General features: G+C 38.1%; 1 protein-coding gene across 1 annotated transcript; it reads left to right on the top strand.

Annotated features, from left to right (window-relative positions):
* The first annotated feature begins 5,204 nt into the window (after positions 1-5,204).
* Positions 5,205-20,400, top strand: LOC576239 (leucine-rich repeat and immunoglobulin-like domain-containing nogo receptor-interacting protein 1). The gene is made up of 3 exons (XM_011673512.2): positions 5,205-5,378; positions 12,646-13,558; positions 18,498-20,400. Exons 2-3 carry the CDS (start codon positions 12,659-12,661, stop codon positions 19,530-19,532), a joined length of 1,935 nt encoding a protein of 644 aa, XP_011671814.1. The 5' UTR covers positions 5,205-5,378; positions 12,646-12,658; the 3' UTR covers positions 19,533-20,400.
* The last annotated feature ends 7,476 nt before the right edge of the window (positions 20,401-27,876 follow it).

Here is a 27,876-nt window from a genome sequence, read left to right as displayed (position 1 = left end):
GTGGAACCCGACGATATCCAAACGAAAAGTGCTAATCTTATTATCGATAGTCACATTTCAGGATGTCGTCTGCGCCGAAACCTGTGACGAACAAAGTCCTAACTGTTTGTAAATGTTTGTTAAAGACAAGTAGACTGTCAGATTAATTAACATCATTTTGATGCTGCTGCAAAATAGCAGTAATGCCCGTTACATTTGCGTCACTTCGATAGTGTTGGTACCTAACATAAACAAAACAATAAAGGCAATTACTGTAAGCGCTAGTCAAATCGATAGTCAAATTTCAGGATGTCGTCTGCGTCGAAACCCCTTGAAGAACAAAATCCTAATTGTTTTTAAATGTTTGCTAAAGACAAACAGACTGTCAGATTAATTAATCTCATTTGACGATGCTGTAAAAGAAAAGCAGTAATGCCCGTTACATTTGAGTCATTTCGATGATAAACAAAACAATAAAGGCAATTACTGCAAGCGCCAATGATTCATCGAATTATGTTCATTTTGAATTCACTTTTAGTTTTACTCTGTCACTCTCACTTGGCGAGCGTCAAAGACTGCGTCAGACGTTGACACAGTCTTAGGTCAGGCAAAATATGACGCATCTTGTGTAGCGGGTATTAAAGCCCCACTACACTACTTATAGCTACTTGCGCCCTCTATATAGCAAACAATGCCTAATCGGTGACCAGTGGTCCCCATGATCCCCTTTTTCTTATGTTAATTGAGAGCTTATTGATGAGATAACCACCTGTCAGTGACCATGCAGGGAGGTCTAATCCCTCCTGGCCAAACTAGTGCAGTGGGGATTTAGGACTGATTTTGTATTCCCCTTGGTTGAATCAGAGTTGACAGTACCAACAGTTATGAAATCAGAGTCAGACACGATCTGATTGATTTGATGGTAAATGTGCATTTCTTGCTTGCATTTATGTAAACAGTGCGTCTCAGAAAAAAAGAAACCGAGAATTATCGATGTTTTATTATAACTTAATCACAATTATAATTAATAAATGACACATATTTGTAATGCCTAGATCCACCTTTTTCATTTGATGCAACTCATTTGATGCACATTTCACGCATGCGTGATTAAAATCAATTTGAAGAAAGAGTACCAAAAAGTCATTTGGCAGACGGTATCTGAATTTCAAAGAGAAAAATCACATTTCTAGACAGTCTGTTCATTTTCTGCCCTTTCATATGACATCCATCAGGAAAAATGAGCTAGGAATAACAAAGTTTTGTCTGTTTAAAGTAATGCTTGCATTTCCATAATTTTATTTTAAAAACGAACTCGTTTTCACTGTATATATATATATATAATTCATTGTAGGTCACCTCTCCCAGACCAGAGACTTATAGAGGCCTCAAAAGGCATCGCGAGAGTCTTATCTGCTAGGCCAATTAGACAATAAATCTTATATTAATTTAGCACATTAATTTTGTTTATCTCTTAAATAGACATGTTTTCCCCGGTATAACCAGTTTTTTGTTATCAGTTACAATCAGAATTAAAACGAATGACCTGTTTTTCATTGCGGTCAGACATGTTGACATGAGATAATCAAAAGTATGGTGAAAACAACAATATTTTGATAATTATTCAATTGGGCATATAGGCATATCTCTCAAGCTCTTCATAAGGAGGCTTTACTACAATTTTGCAATTTTGAATCCATAACTTCAACCCTGGGCCCAACATTATGATCTGACCCTAACCTTAACCCTATACTTTTGAGGAAATACAGCTCAGAGCAATTATTGCAAGAATAAATGTCGAATCAAACCTGATTGAATATAACCTGATAACCACACAAAAACGCGCCTATAATAATCCCATTACCATTACGTCATTGTTCCTTTCGTCTCATAGTGGTCATTTTTGTCATATTCGGACTTCGAAATGGTCTCATTAACCTCGTATATAGACGAGCAGCTGACCACCGATGAAACATTAATGTGACCGCCAAGAAACCACGACGGAAGATTTCAAATTAAAACAAAATTCAAGATTTTTTTTAAATGTAGAAAACTAGCTCCCGCCCGTTTAATCTAACAACAACATAGTCATGTTTCCGAGCAGTGTATATTTCAAATACGAATATAATCGGTGGCGCAAGCGTGTGTCCACATATTAAGGGGCTCAGATGGGAGGTAGGGAGGGGGGGGGGGGGGGGGGGTGTGCATCAATATTTCTTGATGGATGAAATGCGAAAGAACAAAGCTTTCGAGTGAGGAGAATATATTATGGGATGGAGTCAGATAATCGCTTTCCCCTCTCTAATACTTTCCCCCTCTTTTAAATTTTTCCATCTCTCGTCATTCGAGAGGAGATATTATGCGCCCCCTGCCCTGTATCTACGCCATTCACGATGTTGTTGTTGTCCTTCATCGTCAACCATATTTGTCTACAAAATGTGTCTTTACGTGTTCTGTATGTTTCCGTTTCCATTGATTATTCATCGTTTACGTCATCAGTGACATTCGTCATAATTATTGTCAAGATGAACGCAGTGGCGGCAAAATATATATTTTCTTTCACACAATCAGAACAAATCAAAGGTTGGTTGGTTTGTTTGTTTTACCTGACTGCTGACTGCTGACTGCTGACTGTTTATGTTTCTAAGTAAGCAACCAGTGTACCGACGTCTTTAAGTCCTCTCCGAGAGACTTGGTAACGAGGATTAATGCCCTACCAAAGGACACGAGCGCATCGAATAAGTTACGAACCCGAAACCTCCCGGTTACGAGACCACTGCTCTACCACTGAGCCATCGCGCCTCACAAATTATTACCATTTTCTTCTTGTTGGTCAACGTAGCGTCTTCGGTTATCTCCTACAGGCAGATGCAGACAAGGGGGCGACATCTTTTACTTTTTGTTAGGTGAAGACTATATATATATAATCATGACAAATTCAAATGTTTATTTGAGTCACTCTTGTTTATGTTTTCATTAAGCACACTGCTAAATACAAAGTCTACAGTGAGTATAATTACATTTTCACCTCGCATTCTTCCAAGTTCCAGTGGAGGTGTTAAATGGACATGGCTTTCGTAGGGTGATTAGCGTCGGCAGAAGCCTAAAGATTACTTTACAGTGATTAGTGGCAAATCACCGTCTCTCGTTTCTTTACTTATGTAATTTGTTTAAAATTAACTTTTATCTGTGCGCAATCTTTTTTGCAGGAGGCCCTTATCTATGACAGGCCATTTTCCTTTCTATACGGTTTTTTAATCTTTTTCCTATACTTCATTGATTTTGTGTCATGCAGTATATAAAAAAAATTGGATCTTTGAATATTATTATTCAAAATTGAATTCATATTCTGTAATCAATATCAGATAATAATATAAGTCGCAATCAATAAACTAACATGACTGGTGTAGTAGTGGAGGTGCGAGTATTTTGATGTTGTTTTTTGTTTTGTTTTGCTTTGCCCCATTTTGTTAATTTAAAAAAAAAGGCTATTTCTTCTTCTTCTTCTCTTCTTTTTTTTTTTTGGGGGGGGGGGGGTGGGGAGGTGGAATGCGTATGATTAATGACATCGAATGGGGAAGGTGTAGGGGGGGGTTCGTATAACCTACTCGTACTCCCTTTTCCTCACCTTCTTGATTTCACTCTCCTCATTCCCACACACACACACACACACTCTCTCTCTCTCTCTCTCTCTCTCTCTCACCCTCTCTCTCTCTCTCTCTCTCTCTCACCCCTATATCTCTCTCTCTCTCTCTCTCACTCTCTCTCTCTCATTTTGATATTGGATTGAGGGATGGGCCTGTGCACCCGTCGTAGTTATACGCATCTGCTAAAGACAATTTTCTAATATTTCTAAAAATGGGTTTCACTTTTAAAGAATAAAGTCAAACTGCCGCCCATCACTACTGCATAGGTTGTCACTTTGTTATACACGAAGGAGTTTGAAGGAAGAAGTTTTTTTAAAGAACAACTTGATACAAACAATTATTCCCACAATTAGGATACAGCTACTTAAGAGCACCTTGGTTGGGCCAGTCAGCTGGCTGCATAAGGTACTATCTGTTCCCATCAACACACCCTTAGAGATTAACCTTAATCCCCACAAGACGGGATTAGACAATCGCCATGTAGGATCTACAAGAATATGGTGAAATATTATCGAAGCACCGCCACCGTTAATTCTGCATGAGGAAGGAGACTGTTAATGGTTATGTATTATCATGTTAATTACAAAACAAATATCACTGAATAAGAGAATAATAATCTCCTATTAATACAGAAATTATAAGATATTAACAAACCTGATGAGTTTGTTTTCTTTTTGCAATCGATCAAATGTAATAGGCCTAGTGTTAAAAAATAGGATATCTTTGAAAAAAAATGTAAAGGGAGAAAAAGTGAAAGAAAGAGAGAGAATGACGGAGGAGGGGGGATGTTGATTTATATTAGAAAATCGAATTTCATATGCTTTAGGTTCTGTAATTTCTATCATAACATTTTTGGGTCCATCTCTCTCTCTCTCTCTCTCTCTCTCTCTTAATTCTTCCCTTCTCATTCTCTCGTCGTCCCTTTTTAAACCTTTCTTTCTAATAAGAAATATTCTACTCTTCATCCACCCCTTTATTTGTCATTTTGTTTTGTTCTCACCTACATTTTGTTCTCTCTCATGCTCAGTCGCTTTTCATTACACACTAATGACCAAGGCGCTGCGCGTCCGCCTTGCAGCAGCCAGGCCAAACCAAGTGACAGAATATTATTAGGATGAGAGGGGTTTAAAAATAAAGCTGTGACAGCTTTCGGTAATATGGTAATATCCGGTAACTCGACCGAGCTCTCTCCTCTTTTAAATGTATATTCCGATCTTGCCCCGGCAGTGCTGCCAGTTTTTTCGCCGCTCGCTACTAAAGAAGAGCGCACGGCAATCAGATCTCTTCGCCAGTTTACGAAGTTTATATTATGCCGCAGAAAGTTCTCAGACAGTTGTCTGCTCAAGTGCCAGAGAGCACACACGCTTTCCGCCAATAGAACTCTCACTCTTTTCACACAGGCGCTGATGAAAGGCGCCTAGAGATCGTCTGCATACTTTTGCACCTGAAAAGGATCCACACGCATGCGCGACTTTGTCTGTGTGTTCGCTCCGTTCGTTACTCGGTTATGTTATCTGAGTTCAACCATCGGGCGAATGATATTGAGAGCGCGTGAGGGGGAGAGAAAGGGCACACTTTGGTTTTGAAGCTTGCTCGGATCAGTCGTACGTGTGCGGCTGAAGTTTACAGTGATATTAGGGATTCAGAGTCCAGGATTGTGGAAATAATGATCGCAGCCTTCCGCTTGGAAATTATTTCTTGGAGCTAATACATTATTGTTTATACTTTGTAACAACTAAACTGTACTGATATGTGAGTATACTTCAAAATTCTACTCTCTCGACTTATCTTTATTTGTACTTCTTAATATTATAAGAGCTTACCTTGTTCATATATTCTTTGCTATTTAATTGTTTGTCCCTTCCTTACTAGTAATTTTATCCTTACTTTGCAATCATATGTTCGTATGGTTTGGCATGGTATGGTATTTCTGTTCCAAATCACAATAAGAAAACAATACACACAAAATAGAAAAGTACATATAATAAAATCAAGAGTATATTAAAATATTGGATTTCAAACTCAGCTTTGTTAATATGATAAAAGTTAGCTTAAACTAGAAATATGGGGCAATATTTTGCCTGTGTTTCGTTTCAAGCTGGTGGACAAATAATGTCAATCACTGCTACAAGATAAGTCTATTGTCATTTCTTACTTATATGATACTTGTGGCGCATTCATCATACAATTGTTAGCATATTTTATATTTTTTTTAAATAAACACTGCAAGTATACAATTTGATGTGAATGTGAAGTAGTATTATCACAGCTCATCAAGCGTTAATAGAACAGCAGGAACATGTTGATATTTTCTTTCATTCGCTAAGTACTGTCGTATATTCTTCCGCTGTTAGGTTTATACACCGCTTTATTTTTCGAACATGTTGAAATGATTGTATTATTTTGAATAACTTTGAGTAACTTTCCCCTGTATATAAATTTATGTATGTTTTTTTCCTTCAGTTTGTATTTTCCGTCAACCGCCTCACGACTATTTTTTATTCAGATATCATTATATATATATATATATATATATATATATATATATATATATATATATATATAAATATATATATATATCTGTTAATATTGTATATACATACACCGTTTTATTATGTCAATTCAGACAGCATAACCTTTCAAGCCCAACCTATATCACTTCAGGCAAAAACACCTGTCCGTCATAATATCATAACACATATAGAATCGAGATGGAATATCAGAGATAGTGTGTGGGAGATCTAGGAACAGAAATAGTCTACAATTTCGCTGACAAATATAGAAGATAACTCTCCCTTTTGCTCTTTATTCAATCAGCCTACGTGTTTTCATCTTTACTTCAGGATGTTTTAGTTTTGCATCTTTTCACCTGTGCAATGCCTCACTTTTGATGCACGAGTATAACTTGCCATGCCTAAAACAATTAAACTGGTCACTGCAGATCATGCTATATATAACTTTCAGTTATTAAGCTGGTATTATTTTGGCATCTACTCACCTGTGCAATGCCTCACTTTTTGTACACGAGTATAACTTGCAATGCCGAATCAATTCCACTGCGCATTGTATACTATATGCTATTTATACATTTCAGTTATTAAGCTGGTAATGTAATACTCGTAGTTGTAAATCAGAATTAAACATAATCTCCAAAATGCCATCCTTCTAACTATTTATTTATTTATGATAAATTTATCAATCGATCTCACATGCACTTGCTTCGCCCAGTACAAGAGGGGCTTCTGTGTGGTACATACATGGGCAGCTTTTGTGATGAGCTTAATAGCTTCATTGCACATTCGGAATGGTTCATAAATGAAACCACCTGTGAATTTAAAGCGAGCAGTAACCTTTTAAACTCCCATCTCTTTCTGGCCATCAACCTACATCTCATCGAAAGTAAACAAAGGTCACCAAACTCGATCAAAGCCACATTTTGACGGGGAAAACCCGAAAATCATTTTTGTTTACATCTCGGATCTGAGTAGAAGATTGCCATTGATGCGAGAGGGGATATTGAGCGGGCTTAATAAACCTCGCTGACCCACGAACTTGTCAACTTTCAGCTCCGTTTTGAGAGGTAAATGACTCAACATGTTTGACGTGAATACTACATTTTCTAAAGAGGTGTATATTTTAGGGGACTGGGGGGGGGGGGGGGTACCCTCTATAGGCCTACGTCAATTGTTTCGCTCTGTCTGGCAGATATAATCTGACAGTTTTACGACTGAAGTAATGTCATAATGAATTATTTCGATGCAGATGTATGCCTATAATGACAACGCAGTCGCATTGTTTCACGAGCTAATATTAATTTTTTAATGTGACATCATGTATTCTTGCCAAGTGATGTGTTAGTTTCTGTTTGTTTGCAAGTGCATATAGCCCTTTAATCCGACTTACAGTTTAATTATGCAACCACGAAAGTATTTCTTTAAATAGATTACCAGAATGTAATAAAAAGCTACCAAAGGGAATAAACTTTATTTTTTGGGGGAAAATGTAAAAATAATACATACATTCAAATTGCTTATACATGGGATGGACATGTGTTAAACGAATGGCTACACAATAAATACACACCTTAAAGACAGAAAACGTTTTGAAACATATATATTAATATAAACGGAAGCCCGCCTTTAACGTAGCCGGTTCTAGTTTTAACGTCTTTTGATTGCCATAATGTTGGAGTCATGTCTCTTAAAACCGATTGTCATTAATAACGAGTATTACCGTCAATTGTTGTGAAATCGGAAATCTTACAGGGGCTACTTTCCAATCGATGTCATATTTTTCCCCAAGGTAATCCATCACGATTTCACCTCCCTCATCTCTCATTCCGCTATTTTTAGAAAAAGTAAGAAAACGTAATAAACAGTTATTTTCATTCCCAAAATGTGCACATATCCTGTCTTGCACTGAGAGAAAATTGAATTGCTTTACCCTCGAAGCTTAACCTATCTTTCACGAGGAAAACATTAATTGATTATCCCACGTGTCTTTTTATCGAGACTTTAACTTGATTATGAATACAAATTTGCCGCTTTCGCCAATTAAACGACCTTGCTAAGTATCAAACCTAAGAATATGGAAAATACATTACATTTCGTACTTTCGTGGGGTGAAAATGTATTGGTCTATACACTGCAGCTACAGCAGCAAGCTGAACAATCTTTGTACACACAGTTATTTGCTTTCAGCGGACTCTGAATATCTCCAGGACTTTTACCGATCCAAGCGTTTCTGTCTTTGATATCCGCATTCAAATTTCTTCCTGACTTCAATTTTTATCATCCTCTTCGCTATGTGTAATTTATTGGTCAATCGAGTTGTCCGTCATTGTAGCTTGACACGTTTTCCTTATGCATTTATGGTGGTATGATCCACATGCCGTTACAAAATGGTTCAATAGTTCATTTGATATTGCATACACAAAGAATTAAGTAAAATTAAGCACTTCCGTTGATTATTTGGGGAAATGAATATAAATCGTCTTTGTGTACTTCATAAATCTATAGGAAATAGTCTCCTAGATAATACTCCTTTCCTATCGTAGAGTATTGACGATATTAATGTTATGTACCAATGTCAGTCTCACTTATGGCACCTGCAGAACCCTGTTTGTTTTGGTATCCAAGAAAAACTTGATGAAAAAAAAAACTGCAATAGGTAAGGCAAGCACCCAGGTAAAACATAGCCCCTTGTTGAACCTGCCCAACATGTAACTATATCCCGCAACATGATGCATGTGGTGGATTGTTTCCACTGCCAGCTGATTGCTGGGCTCCGTAACACAAAGCGTTAGCAATCACTTACACGTCAATTGCAAAGTTAATACGACGATTCTGATTGGTGCATGGTCAGCCTTTTGAACAATATGTGCATGCAACGACGCTCTTGATTGGTCATTGTCATTTTGTAGTTGTTGCAAACCATTGTGTTACGGGGCTGATCCAACACGGCCTACCTCGTATCTCTCCTTCCAAAATGTACATGTACACTCTGCGCACGTTTGGGTCCGAAACATGCAAGTGCAGGTTATTTCTATTTACTCCCACTGTATGTACATTAATGTCTATTGCTCACGATGCGTCAATTCCCTGACGTATAGGACTGCGTCAACGACTGGGCTTTGACGCACCTTGTAAAAATAGCATCCGTTTCACGTGTTCAACGGGCATTACAGAAGAAGTTCGACTTTGTTACGAAAACAAAAATGAAAGCCGTGCGAACGCGTTCCTAATCGCCATTCAATACTGCGATAATGAGATTGACGTTACCGCTTGACTTTTCATAATTTCCGACAGACATGGAAATTTCAAACTACAGCCTCGGGCATGCTTTTAACGTTAAAGCCTGTGTTTTCATGTTCCCCTTATACATACAGTTATGTAGATTCAGTATGATGGAATACTGTTTTGAAACACTGCGACGTAGCCGACTGAATGTATTCGTCCAATGAACATCAGTGTGATGAAAAAGGCAAGAAAAAAATAGGACTACTTTTAATGCCTAACAAAATTTCTTTCTAGGTTTAGCTGTATGAAAAGAAATAGATTTAATTATAAACAGATGAACTCATGGCCCAAAACTGCAGTTTGTCAACCTTATTTTGATTGTAAAATCTACCTGTCTTTAAAGGATAATATATGTTAAAATAAAGCCGAAAAAGTAAAAGACCTAAAAACATACGATGTTAATGTGTGTATATATATTTAACATTATTGCTTTCTAGTCATTCCAATGCATACAATGTTGTTGCAAGAGAACATGGTCACAACTTCGTATTGGATTAATATCTTATCCACGCTGTTCACTGCTAACGTATATTAATTTTACACTAGGGACTACATTACTAATGTCCTAGTGCTTTCAATTTCTCTACGAACATGATGAAGGCCGGCATGACCCGTTTTAATCTTATTGCAGCCACGTCATTCATAACTACTGTAATTAGCAGTGAGTCTTATAGATTTCACATAATTTTAATTAGTTATTTACTTTTATTTCGAATGAATTCTATGGCTGTTGTTAATTAAAGCTAAGCAGAAAATACATACAGAATTGATAATTGGTTCGCTCAAACATTTAAATGGATGGGAGGGGGAGGAGATTGTGTTGGACGAAATTTGCCGAAAAGTTTCACAGCAGGAAATGAGAATAATTTCCTAACAGAGGTTAACATTTTCTAATATTGTACATAGCAACGCTCATGCTTAAATTTAATTTTCAGGTGAATATGACTATTTCCACGAAGGAGTTATATAAAATTCACATCATTTGCTGACATTTGTGGTGATTCGTAGAGTTCATTCCCAAGGTAATTAGTTTCCCTTCACTAGTCGTTTAATCCACCTCGTCTCTTAAAAACGTGATCTATTACGAAAACAAAACGAAAAATTACACAAAACAGTACGTGTGGGGGCCCTAGCATTCTGTACAGTAATCCATGAAGCATGTGTTTTTTGCCGTTGTAGATTTTCTTTAAGATTCTCAGAGGAAAATGTGTCGAAAGACTGGGGAAAATGTCAAGGAAAGATATCCGATGCACGAGAACAATTTCCACCGTTTTTTGTTGCTATCCCCATTGGTTTCCTCGACTTTCACGGGAGCGGGTTGGCAGACATTAGCAACATTCTAAAGGATATTTGTTAAAACATGTTTAACTGCAGTTGTCATTCTTCATGAACCATGCATGTATATTGTGCTTTATGTAATGTAGGTAGATTTGTCAGATCTACAGAAGAGTACTACAGTTTGTTGGTTTAATAGAAAATAGTTATAATCTTGTGAAACTATACGAAGTCAAGCTGTGTTTATATGATGCTACCCCCCCCCCCCCATATGTCAAAATTTGAACATGCTCTAAATTAAAAAAAATCTTTTTAATCTGTATCACTTTCTTATATGTTCCTGCTTTGTTCATTGACATGTCTATTTAACTGTTTTCCATGTTGTCTCCAAAATTGTACGTTTGACCCTGTCTCTGTTTCGGAATGTTCCTCCTTATTCCCCTCCCTCTTCCCTGCTTCTCTCTCTCTCTATTTTCCTATTATTCTCTCTTTCTCTCACTCAATCTCATTTTCTCTGTACTCGTATGTATGCCTGTTTATCTATATCTTTTTCTCTATCTAGTCTGTCTCTCTTTATTTTACATTTGTATTCGATTATGTGTGTGTGTGTGTGTGTGTATTGGGTTTTTACAGACGTGTATCAATCAGATATGATTATTTACGTCTGGGACCGACCTTTAAACGTCACCATCCGAAAGACGTGACTCAGTTTCGAACCTGCGTCCTCGGCTGAATCAGTTTGTTACTTCCACTTTTTAGCTGGATTACAGGCGCACGCCACAACGCCTAGTTTCGATTATGTTCGTTTCTATTGGTGCTATCTACTGCAGCTTTTGCACAATCAAAATGGTTTGTAAATGAAACCACGTGTGAAATGAAAGCAAGCAAAAAGACATGACGTCACAGCATGTAACTAAGCCGCAGTCATTACCTACCACATTTCAATAATCTCAGAAGATTGTTAAACATGAATATTCGTTGATAAAGCAGGACGTCGAACCCAATACAAAAAGCCCTCCAATCAATCACTAAATGAACACATGGTACATTATCCTTCCCTTTTCCCATTTTTCTTGCCATTTCTTCTTTTTCTTCTTTATTTTGTTTAATTCTTCTTTATTTCTGCCAGTCATTGCTCACTGATCTTATTATCAGTAGGACGAATTATCGACCTGAGCAGTATGTTCGAATGTCGGGCTAAAAAGCTCTAAATCACGGTTGCCTACGGAAGCCACATGGTCTCCAGTGTCTCTTGTTAAGCACGGTGTTTGCCTTTGGAAACCGATTAATGTATGACTCAAAACATTCACGTCGAAAGGGTTCTCGATACCAGACCTGCTCGATACCAATTAAGTGAAATTCGGTTGGAGAACTGGAATTGGAAACGTTTCCCCTTCAATGTGTCGAATAAATGGAATTGAAATTAAAGTTTGTCACTTTGAAGTTGATATAAAGTAATTTATGGAATATGACTTTTTATCATAGGATGTGAAGCGAATGCTGGGAACTATTACGTGTAGTTATCTATTCGTTCATTTAAAGATTCATCTCATTCCTAAGGTTTCCCATTGTAATCGTTTCATGTGTATACTACAGAGTAAGCATAAATTACGATCATGAAATTTACGCCAGTTCTTGTCTTGGAAAGTGAATTGTTTTCGACAGTTTGTGCTTTTATGCCGAGATTGATACTGCTCTATTATTGTTGTTCATTATCATTATTATTTTTATTAATTATTATTATTGGGCCTATCTTTATTAATATCATTATTATAATTATTAATATCAACATTTCTCTTACTTATACTATCATTTTCATTATTATTATGATAATAATTATTATTATTACTATTACTATTGATTATTATATATTATTTCTTGTGTACTATTTTTAAAACCGCCTATCACCTATTGACATCCATTTTGTATGTATTCTATCCTTGTAGATCCTCTGTCATCATGAAGTACACGACGTCAACGATGAGCGCTGTGCTCCTGATCGTCTTCCTTGTCCTATGCCAAGTACTTGATCCCACCGCTGCCGTCGGTTGTATCCGACCACCGTCCTGCGACACCGATGAGGAGGCCGGCTTTGCCAGCATGCTCTGTGGTCAGCGACGTCTGAACTGCATTCCCCAGGAGCAGCACCACGCGCGCTTCCTGGACATGCACGGCAACAGGCTCACCAACCTCCTGCAGGACGCCTTCAGGCAATTCTACAACCTTGAGAGACTCGATCTGAGCTCGAACGAGATTGCCTCCATCACACCCGGGGCATTCTCGGGACTTCACAACCTCACGAGTCTGATCCTGAAGAGCAACAGGATCGAGAGCATCAGCGCCAGTACTTTCTCGGGTGCAGCCAAGTTGGAGACCCTGGACCTGTCCAGGAACAACATCTCCAGGATCACGGTTGGAGCGTTTAATGGTCTGAGCCAACTCAGGACGCTGTACCTCAATGAGAACCAATTGATGTGGTTAAGACCTGGTATGCTTCAGGGTCTCCCAAGACTAGCCCTCTTATCCATCCACAGCAATGGTATAAGCACCGTCGATGCAGCGGCCTTCCGAGGACTTACCCATCTCCGTGCTCTCCAACTGAACAACAACCACATCGCCACCATGGGCAACATCTTCGTATCCTTGCCATCACTGTCCACTTTATGGATCGGTGAGAACCCGCTAGAGTGTGACTGTCGGGTGGAGTTCCTCAGGAGGCTTTTAGTGCCACAACAGGCTGGTTCTGGTCTCCTGGCTGTAAGACACCCGGTGATCTGCAGTGGGCCTAATGTCATGAGGGGTCTCGATATGCGGTACGTCAAGGATGCTCTCCAATGCACCAAGCCAATCTTCAAGAGGGTAAGTTCACACAATGTATTCATAACACGTAGCGTCCATTGCACACAGGGCGTCATTGTAATGGCGTTAGTACCTGCGCTAATAAAGCCTGTCAAGGCAATCAGCCCTTACGCAAGTAATTACATTTTTTAACGACGTTACCCTCATATGGCGCATCGAAGACCGCTAGTTGGTGACGCAGTCGTACGTCACGCTAGTGTCGCCTCGTCGCCTCGATGGGCGTAATGTTATTTATTCCATTGCTGTATAGAAACTGCAATTTACTTGTGAGAAGGTAGGATTATCCTAAGATTGAGGGCGGGAGGCCATTTTGATTGTTGTTATTTGCCCATCTCATATTACGCCAGACTATAAATCCACGGAAACCTCATTATCTAACTAACGCTTGGAGAATTGACAGAGATGTCTGCAGAGAATCATATAGGGCAAACAAGAGAAAAATCAAGCAAAAGAAACAATCCCGTATCATCACCGAGCAACCACTACGCCTAGACCAATTACCAGCTTTCTCAGGCAATTAGCGCCTCTCGCTAACTGTTGCCTAACGGCTTCAACATAGTGGCAGCGTTCGTAGGAAAACTCCAATTCATATTGATAATTCAAAATTAAGTTATCACTCTTCCCCCTCCTCAAGCGGAGATCATGTACGTTAGAAACATGAAAGACCTGGCCGCCGAACGGGGTTATCAGTACTTCCGGGGTCGGGTTGTGTTTCCGGTTCGGGCCTGGGGATAGTCATACCATTCCTTCAGCACGGCGGGATAGTAATCTTCCCCTATATTTTGATGAATGAACGAATGAAATCGACTCTTACCTGGGCAATGACCAAAGCATTCCCCAAGAATTCATTTCCCAGAAATATGCCCGATATCTGGGGATCTGAAAGATATGACCTAGATTCGCGCACCTGAATTTACAGGATATTGAAATACAGGATGTTTATTTTGTACGTTTGACTGGAGTCCCGCTGCGTGGTCAATTTGACAGTTAATTGCGCTTTTCCGAAACAATTTGCTCTCTCTATATTTTTAGTTATCATAATATTTCTTAACCCATTCATCTTTAGAAATATTACAAATATTGATACTGATAATGTATGTCTGCCCTTTAATGTAGGGTCCTTTTAGTAGCGTTGCTATTTAAGTTTTGCCCCCATTCGCATTACTAGTATTATCTGTAAAGCGCTTAGAGACTTTAATTAAGCGTTATATAAAAGCGGAATATTATTATTATTTATTATTATATTCATATATGATCAAGAGGGGCATATCAATTTTCTTATTGCTGCAAAATTTGATAAAGTTGTTCTCTATTTTATACACACTTTATCCGTGGAATATTGTATCGGCGAATGACGAAAGTCACAATGTATTAGCACTGTTCTCGTGAAGTCAGTTGTTCTTGCGTACTATTATCATTATCATTATTGAGTTTAACTATGCTGTTCCAACTAAACGTATTACCATCAATCACCTACACTGGATCCTAACACAAAGCTCAGTTTAAATCAAATGCTATTTGCATCAACCCATCTCTTTTCCTTTTTCAAAACACCAAAAGAGATTATATCATTTAAAAAAATCTGAAGCAACCGCATGCGATCTAAAATATAATACATTTTCAACAAAAAGATTATGTTAAAGTCCGATGCAACACACAAGCTATTTAAAAGATGGTACAGGTTAGGTTTATCATGCAAGCCCTGGATTTGAGAGTTTGTAAACAGAATACTTTCCGGCAGTTGGTGGTAGTCCCTCGGATTTGCCCTCGAAAATCCTCCCGCCTACATGTATATCCTCCCTTTTTCATTGCGCTTAAAGCCCCTCAAAAGTGATGGGAGCCCCAACAATTTGATGGCAAAATTTCACTTAAACTGTATCATAAAGTGAAATAGGATGTCATTTAAGACACATTTCTGCAAGGATTTTCAAAACAAATGTGTTTGAAGTTGAATATTGATAAAGGAATACAAAATTTGATCTTCTACGAACAACAGAAAACCCAAATTATGTTTTCTTTTAACAATATTTGTCTCCAACCGCTTTTTTTTGTGTGTCTTAAATAACATCCTCTTTCACATTATAATACAATTAAAGTGAAATTTTGCCTTCAAATTTTTGGAAATTTGGAGCTCCCGACACTTTTTAGGGGGGCTTTAAAAATTCATTTCCATCCCAGCTTTTCGTTGATCCCCTTCAAGCGCACGACCTGACAGCTTTCGGTTCGAATTTCCATGTCGGGGTGCGATGAAGAGAAAAAAAAACGATGCTCCTTGAGCAACACCCCTCTCCCTTGTTAATCTCTCCGGAACATCTCCTACACCCCTTTAAAGGGGGCAGGCAGTTTTAACTGAGCTCAAGGCTCGATAATCAGCAAATGAATAGACGATTTCAGCAGAAACTGTTTCGTGAGTAGAAAAAATGTATTCCGGGGGCAGGCAAGCAAGGCATGCCAAAAGAAATGAAATTGACGATTGCTCAGAGAAAGAGAGATTGGAAAAAAAATAAGGCATTCATTAAGCTGGATTATGGAGTATCACATTTGAATATCACGAACTTGAATCTTTGCGAGATGAATAAATTATAGCCTTCCTTAAAGCACCTCGTAAATCTTTGAATCTATTAATGTGAGAACAAAACAAAAAGTATAGCATATGTAACTAAATTGAAAAAAAACGTTTCTATTCCAGTTAAGATTCAAAAATTTCGACATCTAAGCAGTGGATTCTCAATTTTAGATGTAGTGTACTGATGAAACTATGAAGAATGATAAAGAAGAAAATTGCTCGTATAGTTTGTTGCTGCTCCGTAATAAAATAATGTACCCAACAATAAAGCTTTTTTGTACATAACCTGGGTGATATCATATCTCTTAGTGTCCATTTACACTGAAAGTATGAACATAATTATTCTGCGCCTATGAATATCCATTACTACAACTGAAAGTGTGAAAGGCCCCATTTCTTTCTTCACATTTGGCAGTATTACAACTAAGAAAGTGGATTTTAAAACCCACTCAAATGGTGAATGGGGGAGTGGGAGAGCGGAAATGAATTATGATTTCTCTGAACCATAAGGGAATTTCAGAATTAATTTGGAATATTATTAAAATAGACAAATCAAGGTTAAGGGTAGGTGGTTTCAAGATTCACAAGCTATTATCATAAATCCATCACTGTTTCGTTTACTTGAACTCTGCCTGTCTGCAAACCTGGCCTCGTGATTAATTAGACATTCAGTTTCAAGAGGAATTATAAATGGTGGTGATTGATGATAATGATGATGATATAATGATACTCAGCGGCGGAGGGAGTCTGGGGTGGGGGATGGGGAGAAAAGAAGAACTTTAGAACTGATTGTCGTCCATGCCAGAGAATCCTGGATCTGCCACTGATAGTAAAACTAATAACACCTCTACTGCTAATGATAATGATGATTGAGATGATGATAATAACAACAACAACAACAACAACAACAGCAATAATAATAATTATAACATTAATATCAATGATAGTAATATAGAATAACAAATAAAGGAAATAAATTAACCCGGTGTTATTTTCCGAATATACTACCAAACAGTATCAATTCTAACTTTTAATGATCAAGGAATAGAGATGGTAAAATTGATTATGAATACTTGGAGCAGGGCTTAATTAAATCCATATTATCGGCTTTGATATTATACATCTTCAGACGTGGCCTATAGAAACTATAATGTTTATACATGAATAATTATGTAAAGGCGTCCTAATGTTGTAATACTTTAAAAAAAAAAAAAAAATCCCCCTTCCACAGGGTTCTTTATTTTCAAAACAAATTTCATCATATACAGAACATCCATATATCATATACAAATAATTAAAGAAATAATTTCCATACATAATGGCTTGACACAGATAATAATCATCACGGCCAAAAACTTTTGTGGCAGATAAAAACAAACATTTATGACAAAATTAGTACTTTAAATATATAATTTAAAAAAAAATACCAAACATAAAATACATGATCACGTTTATGTAAGCACATTTCCAACACTCTCAAAATATTTTCTAAAGTGAAACCATTTCTTTTTTAGTTTTTTAGTTGTAATACTTACGCTTCTAAACTGCATTCCAATGTCTTACAATTCTCTGTGGTATAGAACAGGAAGCATCACACGTGTCTCTCACATATCTTCTCTAATTAATCACAAACCTGACACGCATTGCCTTGGAAAATCCTTAAACAGTCTATTACCACGACAACCAACAGAATGGGGGCAGCATGCCAAAGTTATTTATAACATTCGCACCGTGAGAATCATCTAAATACAGCGCGAATCAAAAGAGAAGAGTTGGCGCATATGTTAGGCACAAGACGAGCTATCAGGACGTGAATAGGAAGTCCCCACTGCCTTGTGTTCCTACCTTTGATGAAATTACTGCTATTTTGAGTGAAGGTTAATTATCAATGAAGCCATTGCAGGGGGAAATACTTACATAGTGTTCACTAGTACGAGAGAGAAAGAAGAAGAATCCCGAGGTAAAAAGTAATTGAAAGATATATATATGTCTTCATTTGCCCGAAATTGTACACTAAAACATCAACAAGTTAATGCTGCGCGTTGGTCACAAAAATATAAGAATAATATTGAAATATAATCATAATATTGACACAACAAATCTTTTAAAACTACAGTAAATAACATTGCATCAAAGGAGTCTATGGCAAGGGGAAAAATACCATCGACGTGAAAATTGTGAAAGCCAAGGACGCTTTTTTGTTGCTTATGTTTAAACACATTCGGCAAAGTCATGGTAAATTGTGTCCAACGTTGCCCTTTCACAGTTTTCAGTGCATTGTGGTATCATTATTATATTCAATTTTGAGCGTCAGCAAAGGATTTACAAATGGTATATTGACCCCTACATCTTTTTCTTTCTCTTTCTCTACAGGAAAGGTTCCAGTATCTTATTGCCAAAGGACAGGACATCTCAATGACATGCGATGCTTCAGGTATCCCTCTCCCGGCCTTGTCCTGGGTGAGCCCTAGGGGAGAACCCATCCCCTCCATCACAGCCAGTACAGCCAACCTGAACTACGCCCATGCCCCTCGCATCAGCGTCCGAAGCGATGGGTCTCTCAACATCCGCCACGCCCAGCTCAATGACGGTGGCAACTACACCTGCCTGGCACAGAACCCCGGTGGTCAAGCAATGGCCGAAATTCGAGTCACCGTGGTCAACGAACTCCCAAAGCCAACCCTTGAGGCTCCAAGGAAAACGACCCCGGATATGTGGCCCAATGGTGGCGGTGACCCTGCGGGCAACGAACCATTGGGAGGTTGGCCGAAGCAGGAGCGTCCACCGTTCGCGTGCATACCGGAGCGATCCCGGGCGTGTGATTCTGCAACAGGTGTGGTCGTAACGGCCATCGTGACTTTTCTGACGACCCTTATAACCTGCGTGGTCGTCTTTTACCTTTGGTATCGTAAGCAAACAGCCAAGATCCACTTCGCTTCATCGCCAATCCCGAAGACGCAGGGACCCCTCAACAATCAGTCATCGATGAAACCAACACTTCGCCGCTTTATCAACGCCATCTCGAACCCTGCACACCTGTACGCCAAGCCCAAGCCCACGAAAAAGCAGCGACAGGCCGGGTTCACCTTTCACAAATCAAGCAACAAAGCGGACGAGGCATGCAGACACATTATAGCCCCGCTGACAGAAAAACCGTCCATTCTCAGTCAAGGCATTCCAGAAATGGACGCGCCCCCGCCACCGCCCATGACCGGATTGAACCGGTCACACCCGAAAACAAGTGAACAGAAGAGGTTAAGCGTCGCGCGGGAACTGCTCCAAAACAGCGCCACAATCTCGCGGTCTTCACACCTTTACGAGAACGCGACAGCTTTAAATGATGACCCGAACTACACAGCACTAGATCCCATGACGAGATGTATAGTCAACGACACCTACGTATCTTAGATTAGTTATGACAAGAAAATAGGTATGATTTTATTTATGAAGAACAATCCATATAAGATCACAACATGAAGGATTCTTTTGTCGTCATCTAAGAAAATCGAACAAATCAATGAATGACTATCGTCGCTCATTTCAATCGAGGGAAATGGCGGATAAAAAGGGAAAGCTAGTACGGTATACGGACGGATTTCGAAGCCTACTAGTCTTCCGAAAACATGGACTAATTGTGGCATTCATCAAAACGAAATCAATGACCTGGAGAACTTGCAACATTTTGAATTTCAGGAGACTGTTTTTATGAAAGTGAAGGAGAAAGAACTCCATATTTAGTCTCTAGGAACTCGTTGAACAACGGAATGCTTCTGACTAAGCGACCAAGACGGAATACAGTTCATTTTTCAAGGAACTGTTTTATGATCATAGCTCTAAACGGCATGCCTGCTATGCACGACATGCATGTATTTTTTTTTTTTTATATCTGTAGAACTTTGCACCTGAAAAGATATCCACTCTTGGTGGATCTCAGGGAAAGGGGGTTGGGCCCTGCGCATAATGCAATACTCAAATGCTGTTTTTCGTCTTCCACTGTCAGTGTTTGGAGTTGTTTCGAAAAGATATCCATATTTCAAAGAGTTAATCGCATTCGATAAACCCTCAATTCCCTCACCTCTGCAAACCTATCATTTCTTCCACAGCATGTTTACAACATCAATTATCACCTGTCTATGACGGACTCCTGCGCATCCACTTTTAACCAGTAATCACCATCTGGACACTACGACATACGTCACCTGGTACATTTCCTTTATTTGCCCTTTCTCCTCCCTCTTCTTCATCCTCCTCTTCCTCTTCTGTTTTTGTCACAAGACGTGAGGTTAACAACCCCTCTATACCATTTCAGGCCATGCTTTAATAGAAATGAGCCTCGAATCTTGCAAATTAATGAATTCCGGTCCTCGATATCCGTTCTAGGGTTGGTCCGCAACCAGCCATAACAAACATGGCCTGGATGCAGTTCTCTGTATGCTCTCATACAGACGTAATACTTCGGTTAAAAGCATCCAGACCTATTTATGTCCATGGTTGAAAGGGGTTTGTTGTACCATGGACATAAATAGGTCTGGACCAATTTTAATTAATAGGGGGTATGTATACTTCACACGTAATACTTCTGTAAAAACATCCAGACCTATTTATGTCCATGGTTCAAAAGGGTTTGATGTACCATGGACATAAACAGGTCTTGATCATTCTAAATAACAGGGGAGTATGTATACTTCATACGTAATACTCTACTTGAAAGCATCCAGATCTTTTTATGTCCATCGTTAAAATGGGCTTACTTTTAAGATGGAGCATGTGTACTAAGATGTGATGTATGCCTTAACCCATTCGTATACGAACTATGCAATATCACTAGAGGAGCAACATGATTGCTCGTTAGTCACAAATTTGACGTCATTACAAACAGTGGAAGTCAGATGTGATGGTACGATGTTTTTCTTTATACCATGTCACTAAAAGACGTGAAAAGAAGACAAATGAGTTGATGTTTGAGGTATGGTTACTTATTTTAAAGAATTATCCACCTGAAGACCCTAAGACAGTGTAGAGCGTTGTTTTTAAGCTTTGAATAAGTGTTTTAGATAAATGAGGAATTGCGATAGGAGAAAAAGGTGTGAAAGAGAACGTAAGAGAGAGTGAGAGAGAGAGTTTAGGGAGGCTTGTTTCTTTTCCTTGCAGTCATGCACGAATTTCTACATGATTATGAATTGGGCGCGCAATTTCAAGAGTGTGACTGACATTTCGTTTCCATGGTTACGAAAAGGGTATTACTTCTGCCCCATAGTGAAAAGGAATTGAGCTATTTCATCTCTTTACCAAATTTGATAATATAATTTGTTCCAAATACTATCCCTTGAAACGTTAAATTAAGACTGTTTCACAGAGGCGCGAGTCCGTAGGTATGCGAACTACGTCTAATTAATCATCGGTATAATATCTGTAAAGAAATTGTGTGTGAGATATATATGATATGCAGTATATAGTATCGTCATTCGATATAATCTAATGTCTTCTTTTTCATGTGATCGCTTTGAGTATGTAATTGCGGTGAAATCGATCGTCCAATGATCATATGAACTTGGTCACATTTTTTCTAACATAAAGAATATAATTAGAATTTGAAAATGCTATTTCAATATCTGTTTATGAATTGTATTACTTGGTCTGCTTGGTAAATAATATTGTTGATGACATTTTTATACTTTTAAAAATTCCTAGCGGATTATGTTTTGATTTAAAAAGAAGAATATATCTTTCAGCCTATGTCTTTCAGCCTTTTTTTAGATTAAAAAAAAAGTCATCTTCATGCATGGGGGACAATGAGTAATATGTTTTATTAATGGTTGTATTTATCTTTATTGTACATAAGATGTATAATTCTTTATTTGGTGACCATGTTTGAGACAAAATTTGAAGTTATCAAAAAATATTTTATTTGTGATTTTGTTTGTTGTGAAATGTATGTATGATAAAATGTTGACTATGTAAATAGTATTTGTACGTCATGACTTACGTGTAAAATAAAATTCTATGAGCAATAAACGAGAATGAATTTATTATGAAATCACTGTTTGAATATTTGTATTCACTTTGGAAAAAGCTGTGGAGATGTATATCATTCTTGATAAAAAATATGAACTATTTGCAGAAATATATCGTATTATTGATATCATATCGTTAATGGTTTTTTATTTTTTATTTTTTATTTTTTTTTATACTTTTAAAAATTCCTAGCGGATTATGTTTTGATTTAAAAAGAAGAATATATCTTTCAGCCTATGTCTTTCAGCCTTTTTAAGATTAAAAAAAAAGTCATCGCAACCAGTATAATCATGTAATCCCCACAACCATGAAAATATCTTCCGTCTATGAGCGCCGTCACATATTCATAATTACAGACATGAAAGAACACCGTATGACAAAATTAATCGGTTGGATGCCGGTAAAACCTCAGTAATATGTAAAATATATGGATACGTAACAGGTTTAAAGAGTTAATGTTTAGCAGAGAAGCGAATAGACGAGAGAAGAGAGAGAGAGAGAGAGAGAGAGGGGGGGGGGAGAGAGAGAGAGAGGGGTTATACAAATTAATGAAATAATTAACATGATTAGTATAAGAGAATGCGATCTAAATATAAGGCTCGCCTACCCCACCCCCTTTTACCATTACGCAACCAGTATTATCATGTAATCCCCACACCCATGAATGCGACCATGGAAGTTACACATGCCTTTCCCAATCTTCATATCTTAATCATTCCTTCTGTATGATCTCATAAGGCCTTTAAAAATAAAGATGTTTTATTGCCCTTTGCCACCGACCCAAAAATCTTGGAATCTACGGTCGGCTTCTAAAAAAAGTTGTTTTTATTTTTACCGTTTTTTTAGAGAAAACAAATATTAAAGCATTCGAAACTGAGAAAGTTCAGCCTAAAGAGGGAGAAAGAAAAAAAGAAGACAAAAAAAAAAATGTCCGTCCAACCGACCCATGTTTTGGCACCTAAAGGGCAATACATCATATTTTATTTTGTTAGGCCTATAATGTGAGTGTCTCAAAATATCTTCCGTCTATGAGCGCCGTCACATATTCATAATTACAGACATGAAAGAACACCGTTGCCGAAAATGTACGTACCAATATATGAATAATGGTAGGGGAAGGGAAGAGGGGGGGGGGGGGCACGACAATATACCACACCCAAATCCGATGGTTGTCAATACATATAACACCGCCATTGGATGATCCCTCCCAATCGAATGAGCTCTGCAGTAATACATGTGTTCCTGTTTAATTCCACCACTAGCATGTCTTGCACACACCGTTGACGTAGTAAAATTAAAACATCGTCATCGGATGAGTTTAGGGTCCTGAGAAAGCTTCGAAATCTGGCATAACTGTTTGCGATTTGCCATGCAGATAGACGGCAGTTATTGAAGAACAATTGATGCCCCCACCCCACCCCACTGGAAGCCAGTAGACCTGCTTTTCAAGAAAGCCCTGCATAATACAATAACTGTATTAAAGTAGGATTATGCAATAATTAAAAATTGTACATACACGTGAAATATCAAATTAAACACATACTTTTAAAAATAACACTATTTGAATCATACAATATTTACTATCAGTTATTAAAAAGAAAACAAACTGAATTATTACACTGTCTAACAATACCACGCCTAAAAAAAACACAAAACACAAAAACACAAAAAATTAAATAGAAATACTAAAATAATTACAGAAGGAATATAATTATTACAGTTCTGTAGGCCTATTACACTTTTGAAACTTTACTAAAAAGGTAAAAAATAGTCATAGTAAATGCATAAAAGACGGGAATGCTTTTTGAACAACTGTAATGGTTTCCTTTACGCCATCTTACGATTTATAACACAGTTATATTGAATATTCATGATACCTTAATTGTACATTGCTTTGAATACGTTACAAATCATGGATGTAATTCTTACTTTAAAATGGAAAAGCAGCTTGTCAGATATACCCTCACTGCAAATCACCCATTGATTTCTAACCCAATACGAACCTATAATGGTTACAATAAAGTTATTGTTAAATTTGCCTATAAACCAATAGCCTAATTCTTCAAATTGTTGACCATCGATTAATAGCATGACCTGACATCTTTTCCACAGATTTACGGCAATTAGGGAATAGGAAATCTTAACATAGAAAGAATTCTTTTGAAGCTTTGGTTCATACCGTGTTATTTGACTTTACTCTTGTAACCACTATAATGATTTCGTTTGATATTTTGTTGGAAATTTTCTTTATAACGCTTAGAGACTTCGGTGGTAAGCGCTTTATAAGCACTGTTTTTATTTTTTATTAAGTGTTCCAAGATAATGTATTTTTAATAACAAATATATGTACAATGTGTCAACATGAAATTATTTTCCCAAATGGTTATTAGGATACTTTTATATGTACCGAAAGATATACTCGAACCCCTCTTTGTACGTCTGGCTCTATACTGAAATAACGTTGAATCAGAAAAGTAGGGCACTTCTTGGCCAGGGTCATATTTTGACAGACCGAACCATGACAACTTGTGACAAAAGGTGTTGGTTTTTGTTTAATACATCGGTACAGTCAGCATGCCTAGTTAGCCTAAGTTAGGCCAGGGAGATGTGAGTCTTTGGTTGGACAAACCGTCAGAGGAAACAGCGACTTATCCATCTTAATCACCTACCCCATCCCTTTCTGTCTCCCGATGGCGGTTTTAATTTCTGAGCTGAATTATCCCGAAAGGAAATTAAAGACTGTGGTTGTGGTCTAATTAAAGCGAATCGAACCCATGTGACAACAAAAATAGGTGATCGAAGTATGAAAAACAGGATAGTCGGCGACAAGATGAATTAGGCTTTATTTTGATGGCTCCGTCGCCTGTTTGAAGTTCCTTCGTATACCAACTTAATTCCACATCGCCCTTCAGTTTTAATTTCCGATACTTGGGAAGCTGCGAGGACAATACCAACCACTTGTTAATATCCCAATACTAATAGCCATTGGTATTAGTATTAAGGTTAAATGAGTTTAACAATAATATACATTAAGTACTGTCTACTGTCACCGTCTATTATAAATATATATATATCTAAGAGTGAACATATCATTTTTCTAGGTTTATTATTGTTGTCTTTCTAATTATTACATTTTTCTCATAGTATATATATATATTAGAATGCAATTATTTCTGATTTTCACTGAATTTGTCGCTTTTGTGATTTATTTCGATGAGGTTTTATAAATAATTGTCAACAAAATAGATATGAATCAATTTGATATCGATTTATTTTGTTTCTTTCCGAAACAAATACTTTTCTGTTATACATTTCCCGAACCCTCCTAACTTCTTAATTTATTTATTATTATTTATGGGATCCTTGTATGACATTTTGAAATGGACGACAAAGGTTCTTGAATGCGCAGATGTAAAAATGCCGTGATCAATTCGACTGGGATTAGAACCCGATTAAAACAGTTGGTTCAAGGTAAATGAGTAAAGCTTAGTATTCTAAACATCTTTCTATTCAATGAACAATGATCATGGAAATTAACCATGAATTCCTCTTTTTTTTTCTTCTTCTTCTTTCCGTCTTCTTCTTCGTTTCCTTTTCTGCTTCTTCTTCTTCTTCTTCTTCTTATTCTTATCATTATTGTCATTGTCGTTCTCCTTCTTCTCATAATCTGATCATTTCTCTGTAATTCGTTTATGTGTGGATGGGATGCGTGTTGGGGGCTTACACAAAATGGAGAGAGGCTAAATAAGCTATTCATGCTTTAAGGGATCATGGTAAAACAAAATATTGGGGTTACACTCGAAACTGGACTACAAAGATCCTTCAATGCTCAGATGTAGAAATGCCGTGATCGCCTGGGGAGGAATTAGAACCCTATTAAAACAGTTGGTCTCAGGTAGATGAGTAAAGCTTATTAAGAGTAACGGTTAACTCAAAACGGACCAATTAGACGGGTTTAAAGCCCAATCCGTTGACTCACGGGGGAACTGTCATCAGAAATAGCACCAGACCCAACTGCATGGAGGGTGCACTGTGCGACCACACCCTTCGGGATTAGCGAGAGAGACGAGGACGAGGGGAGGGGGGGGGGGGTGAGGAAGAGGAAAGAAGGGAAAGACAACGGAGAAAGAGGGGGATGGTGGGATAAAGGGATGAGAGAAGGACAAATGAAGTAGAAAGGGAGAGAGAGAGAGAGAGAGAGAGAGAGAGAGAGAGAGAGAGGGGGGGGGGGAGGGAGGGAGAGGGCAAAGGGAGGGATGAAAGAAGGACAAACAAAAGAGAAATGGAGAGAGAGAGAGAGAGAGAGAGAGAGAGCGAGAGAGAGAGGGTGAACCATAAAAGAGGATTAGGATTAGAAGAGATATCGTATTTATAAGATTCATGAAAATGACATTCCTATTGCCTTCGAAGTAGCCCCCCTCTCGTTTTCCCTTGTAAGAGGGTAAATCTATAGTCAAATAATCTGCGTACGATCAACATGGACAATATTTAACTGAACATAAAGGAATGGAGAGGGGGTAAGTGAGATAGGAAGAGAGAGAGAGGGAGAGAGAGAGAGAGAGGGAGGGAGAGAAAGGGAAACAGAGAGAGAGAGAGAGGGGGAGAGAGAGAGAGAGAGAGAGAGAGAGAGAGGGAGGGGGGAGGGAGAGAGGGGGAGGGAGGGAGAGAGAGAGATAGGGCCGGGGGGGGGGGGAGAAACAGACATAGTTACACAGAAAACAAGAGCTTCGGTGGTAAGCGCTTTATAAGCATTATTATTATTTATTAGTAATTATCATGATCATCGTGATCATAGTTCATCGAAAGTCCATATCAACATGATGGACAGGTATGGATTATGAGCGAATACATGATTTTATAGGCTTATAAATAGCACATTTTCCACCAAGGTAAACTCAGTGGCATTGGTTATTAGGAGAGTTTGGCTAACTTGGTGTCACTGGGTCACAACTCTGTGGATAGATGGCTCTGGGTTACCTACTATTATAACCCAATCTTTCTCTTTCTTTCTCACTCCCTCCCGTATTTTCACCTTATCTCTATCTCTCTCTCTCTGTTTTATTATGAGTCTCATATATCTCTCTCTTTTCTATAACCCCTCCCTCTCTCTCTCTCTCTCTCTCTCTCTCTCTCTCTCTCTCTTACTCTCTCCCTTTCCTATATTTCTCTCTCTCTCTCTCTCTCTCTCTCTCTCTCTCTCTCTTTCTCTGTCTCTCTCTGCATCTGTCTCTGTCTCTGTCTCTCTCTGCATCTGTCTCTGTCCCTGTCTCTCTCTCCCTCTCTCTCTCTCTCTCTCTCTCTCTCTCTCCCTCCCTCCCTTGTGTCCAAACTAAATTATTCTAAATGAGAAGATCTAGGCCAGGTCACAGTCACTTGGATCGCCCATATTATGTAGTTCTCAAACTCATTTTTACAATGAAGCCTATATCTTAAAACTGAATTAGAATAAAGTAACACAAAAGAGCGAGGCAACTATATAATGAAATCATTTTTATTTTTGTTTCGGACCTCCCAAGAGGAACTGACTAAAGGGGCTGCACCCCCTTCCCGAGACATATTCGACCCCCTCTCTATGACATATTTGGGTAGACGCCATATCATATTGGAGCAGCGAATGGTTTATTTCTATGTTCTATCTTATTTTCTCATACTTCAAGACTAAACTACATTGTCACTATAATAATAAATTGGCAAAAAGAGTGCTCACTTGCTTTGCTCGTTCGCAAAGTTGGAAATG

The sequence above is a fragment of the Strongylocentrotus purpuratus genome, unplaced genomic scaffold (genome assembly GCF_000002235.5).
Source record: "Strongylocentrotus purpuratus isolate Spur 01 unplaced genomic scaffold, Spur_5.0 spur5_contig_816, whole genome shotgun sequence".
Classification (NCBI taxonomy): Eukaryota; Metazoa; Echinodermata; class Echinoidea; order Camarodonta; family Strongylocentrotidae; genus Strongylocentrotus; species Strongylocentrotus purpuratus.
Note: the sequence above shows the minus strand (reverse complement) of the source record. Positions and strands in the feature narration are given on the sequence as shown.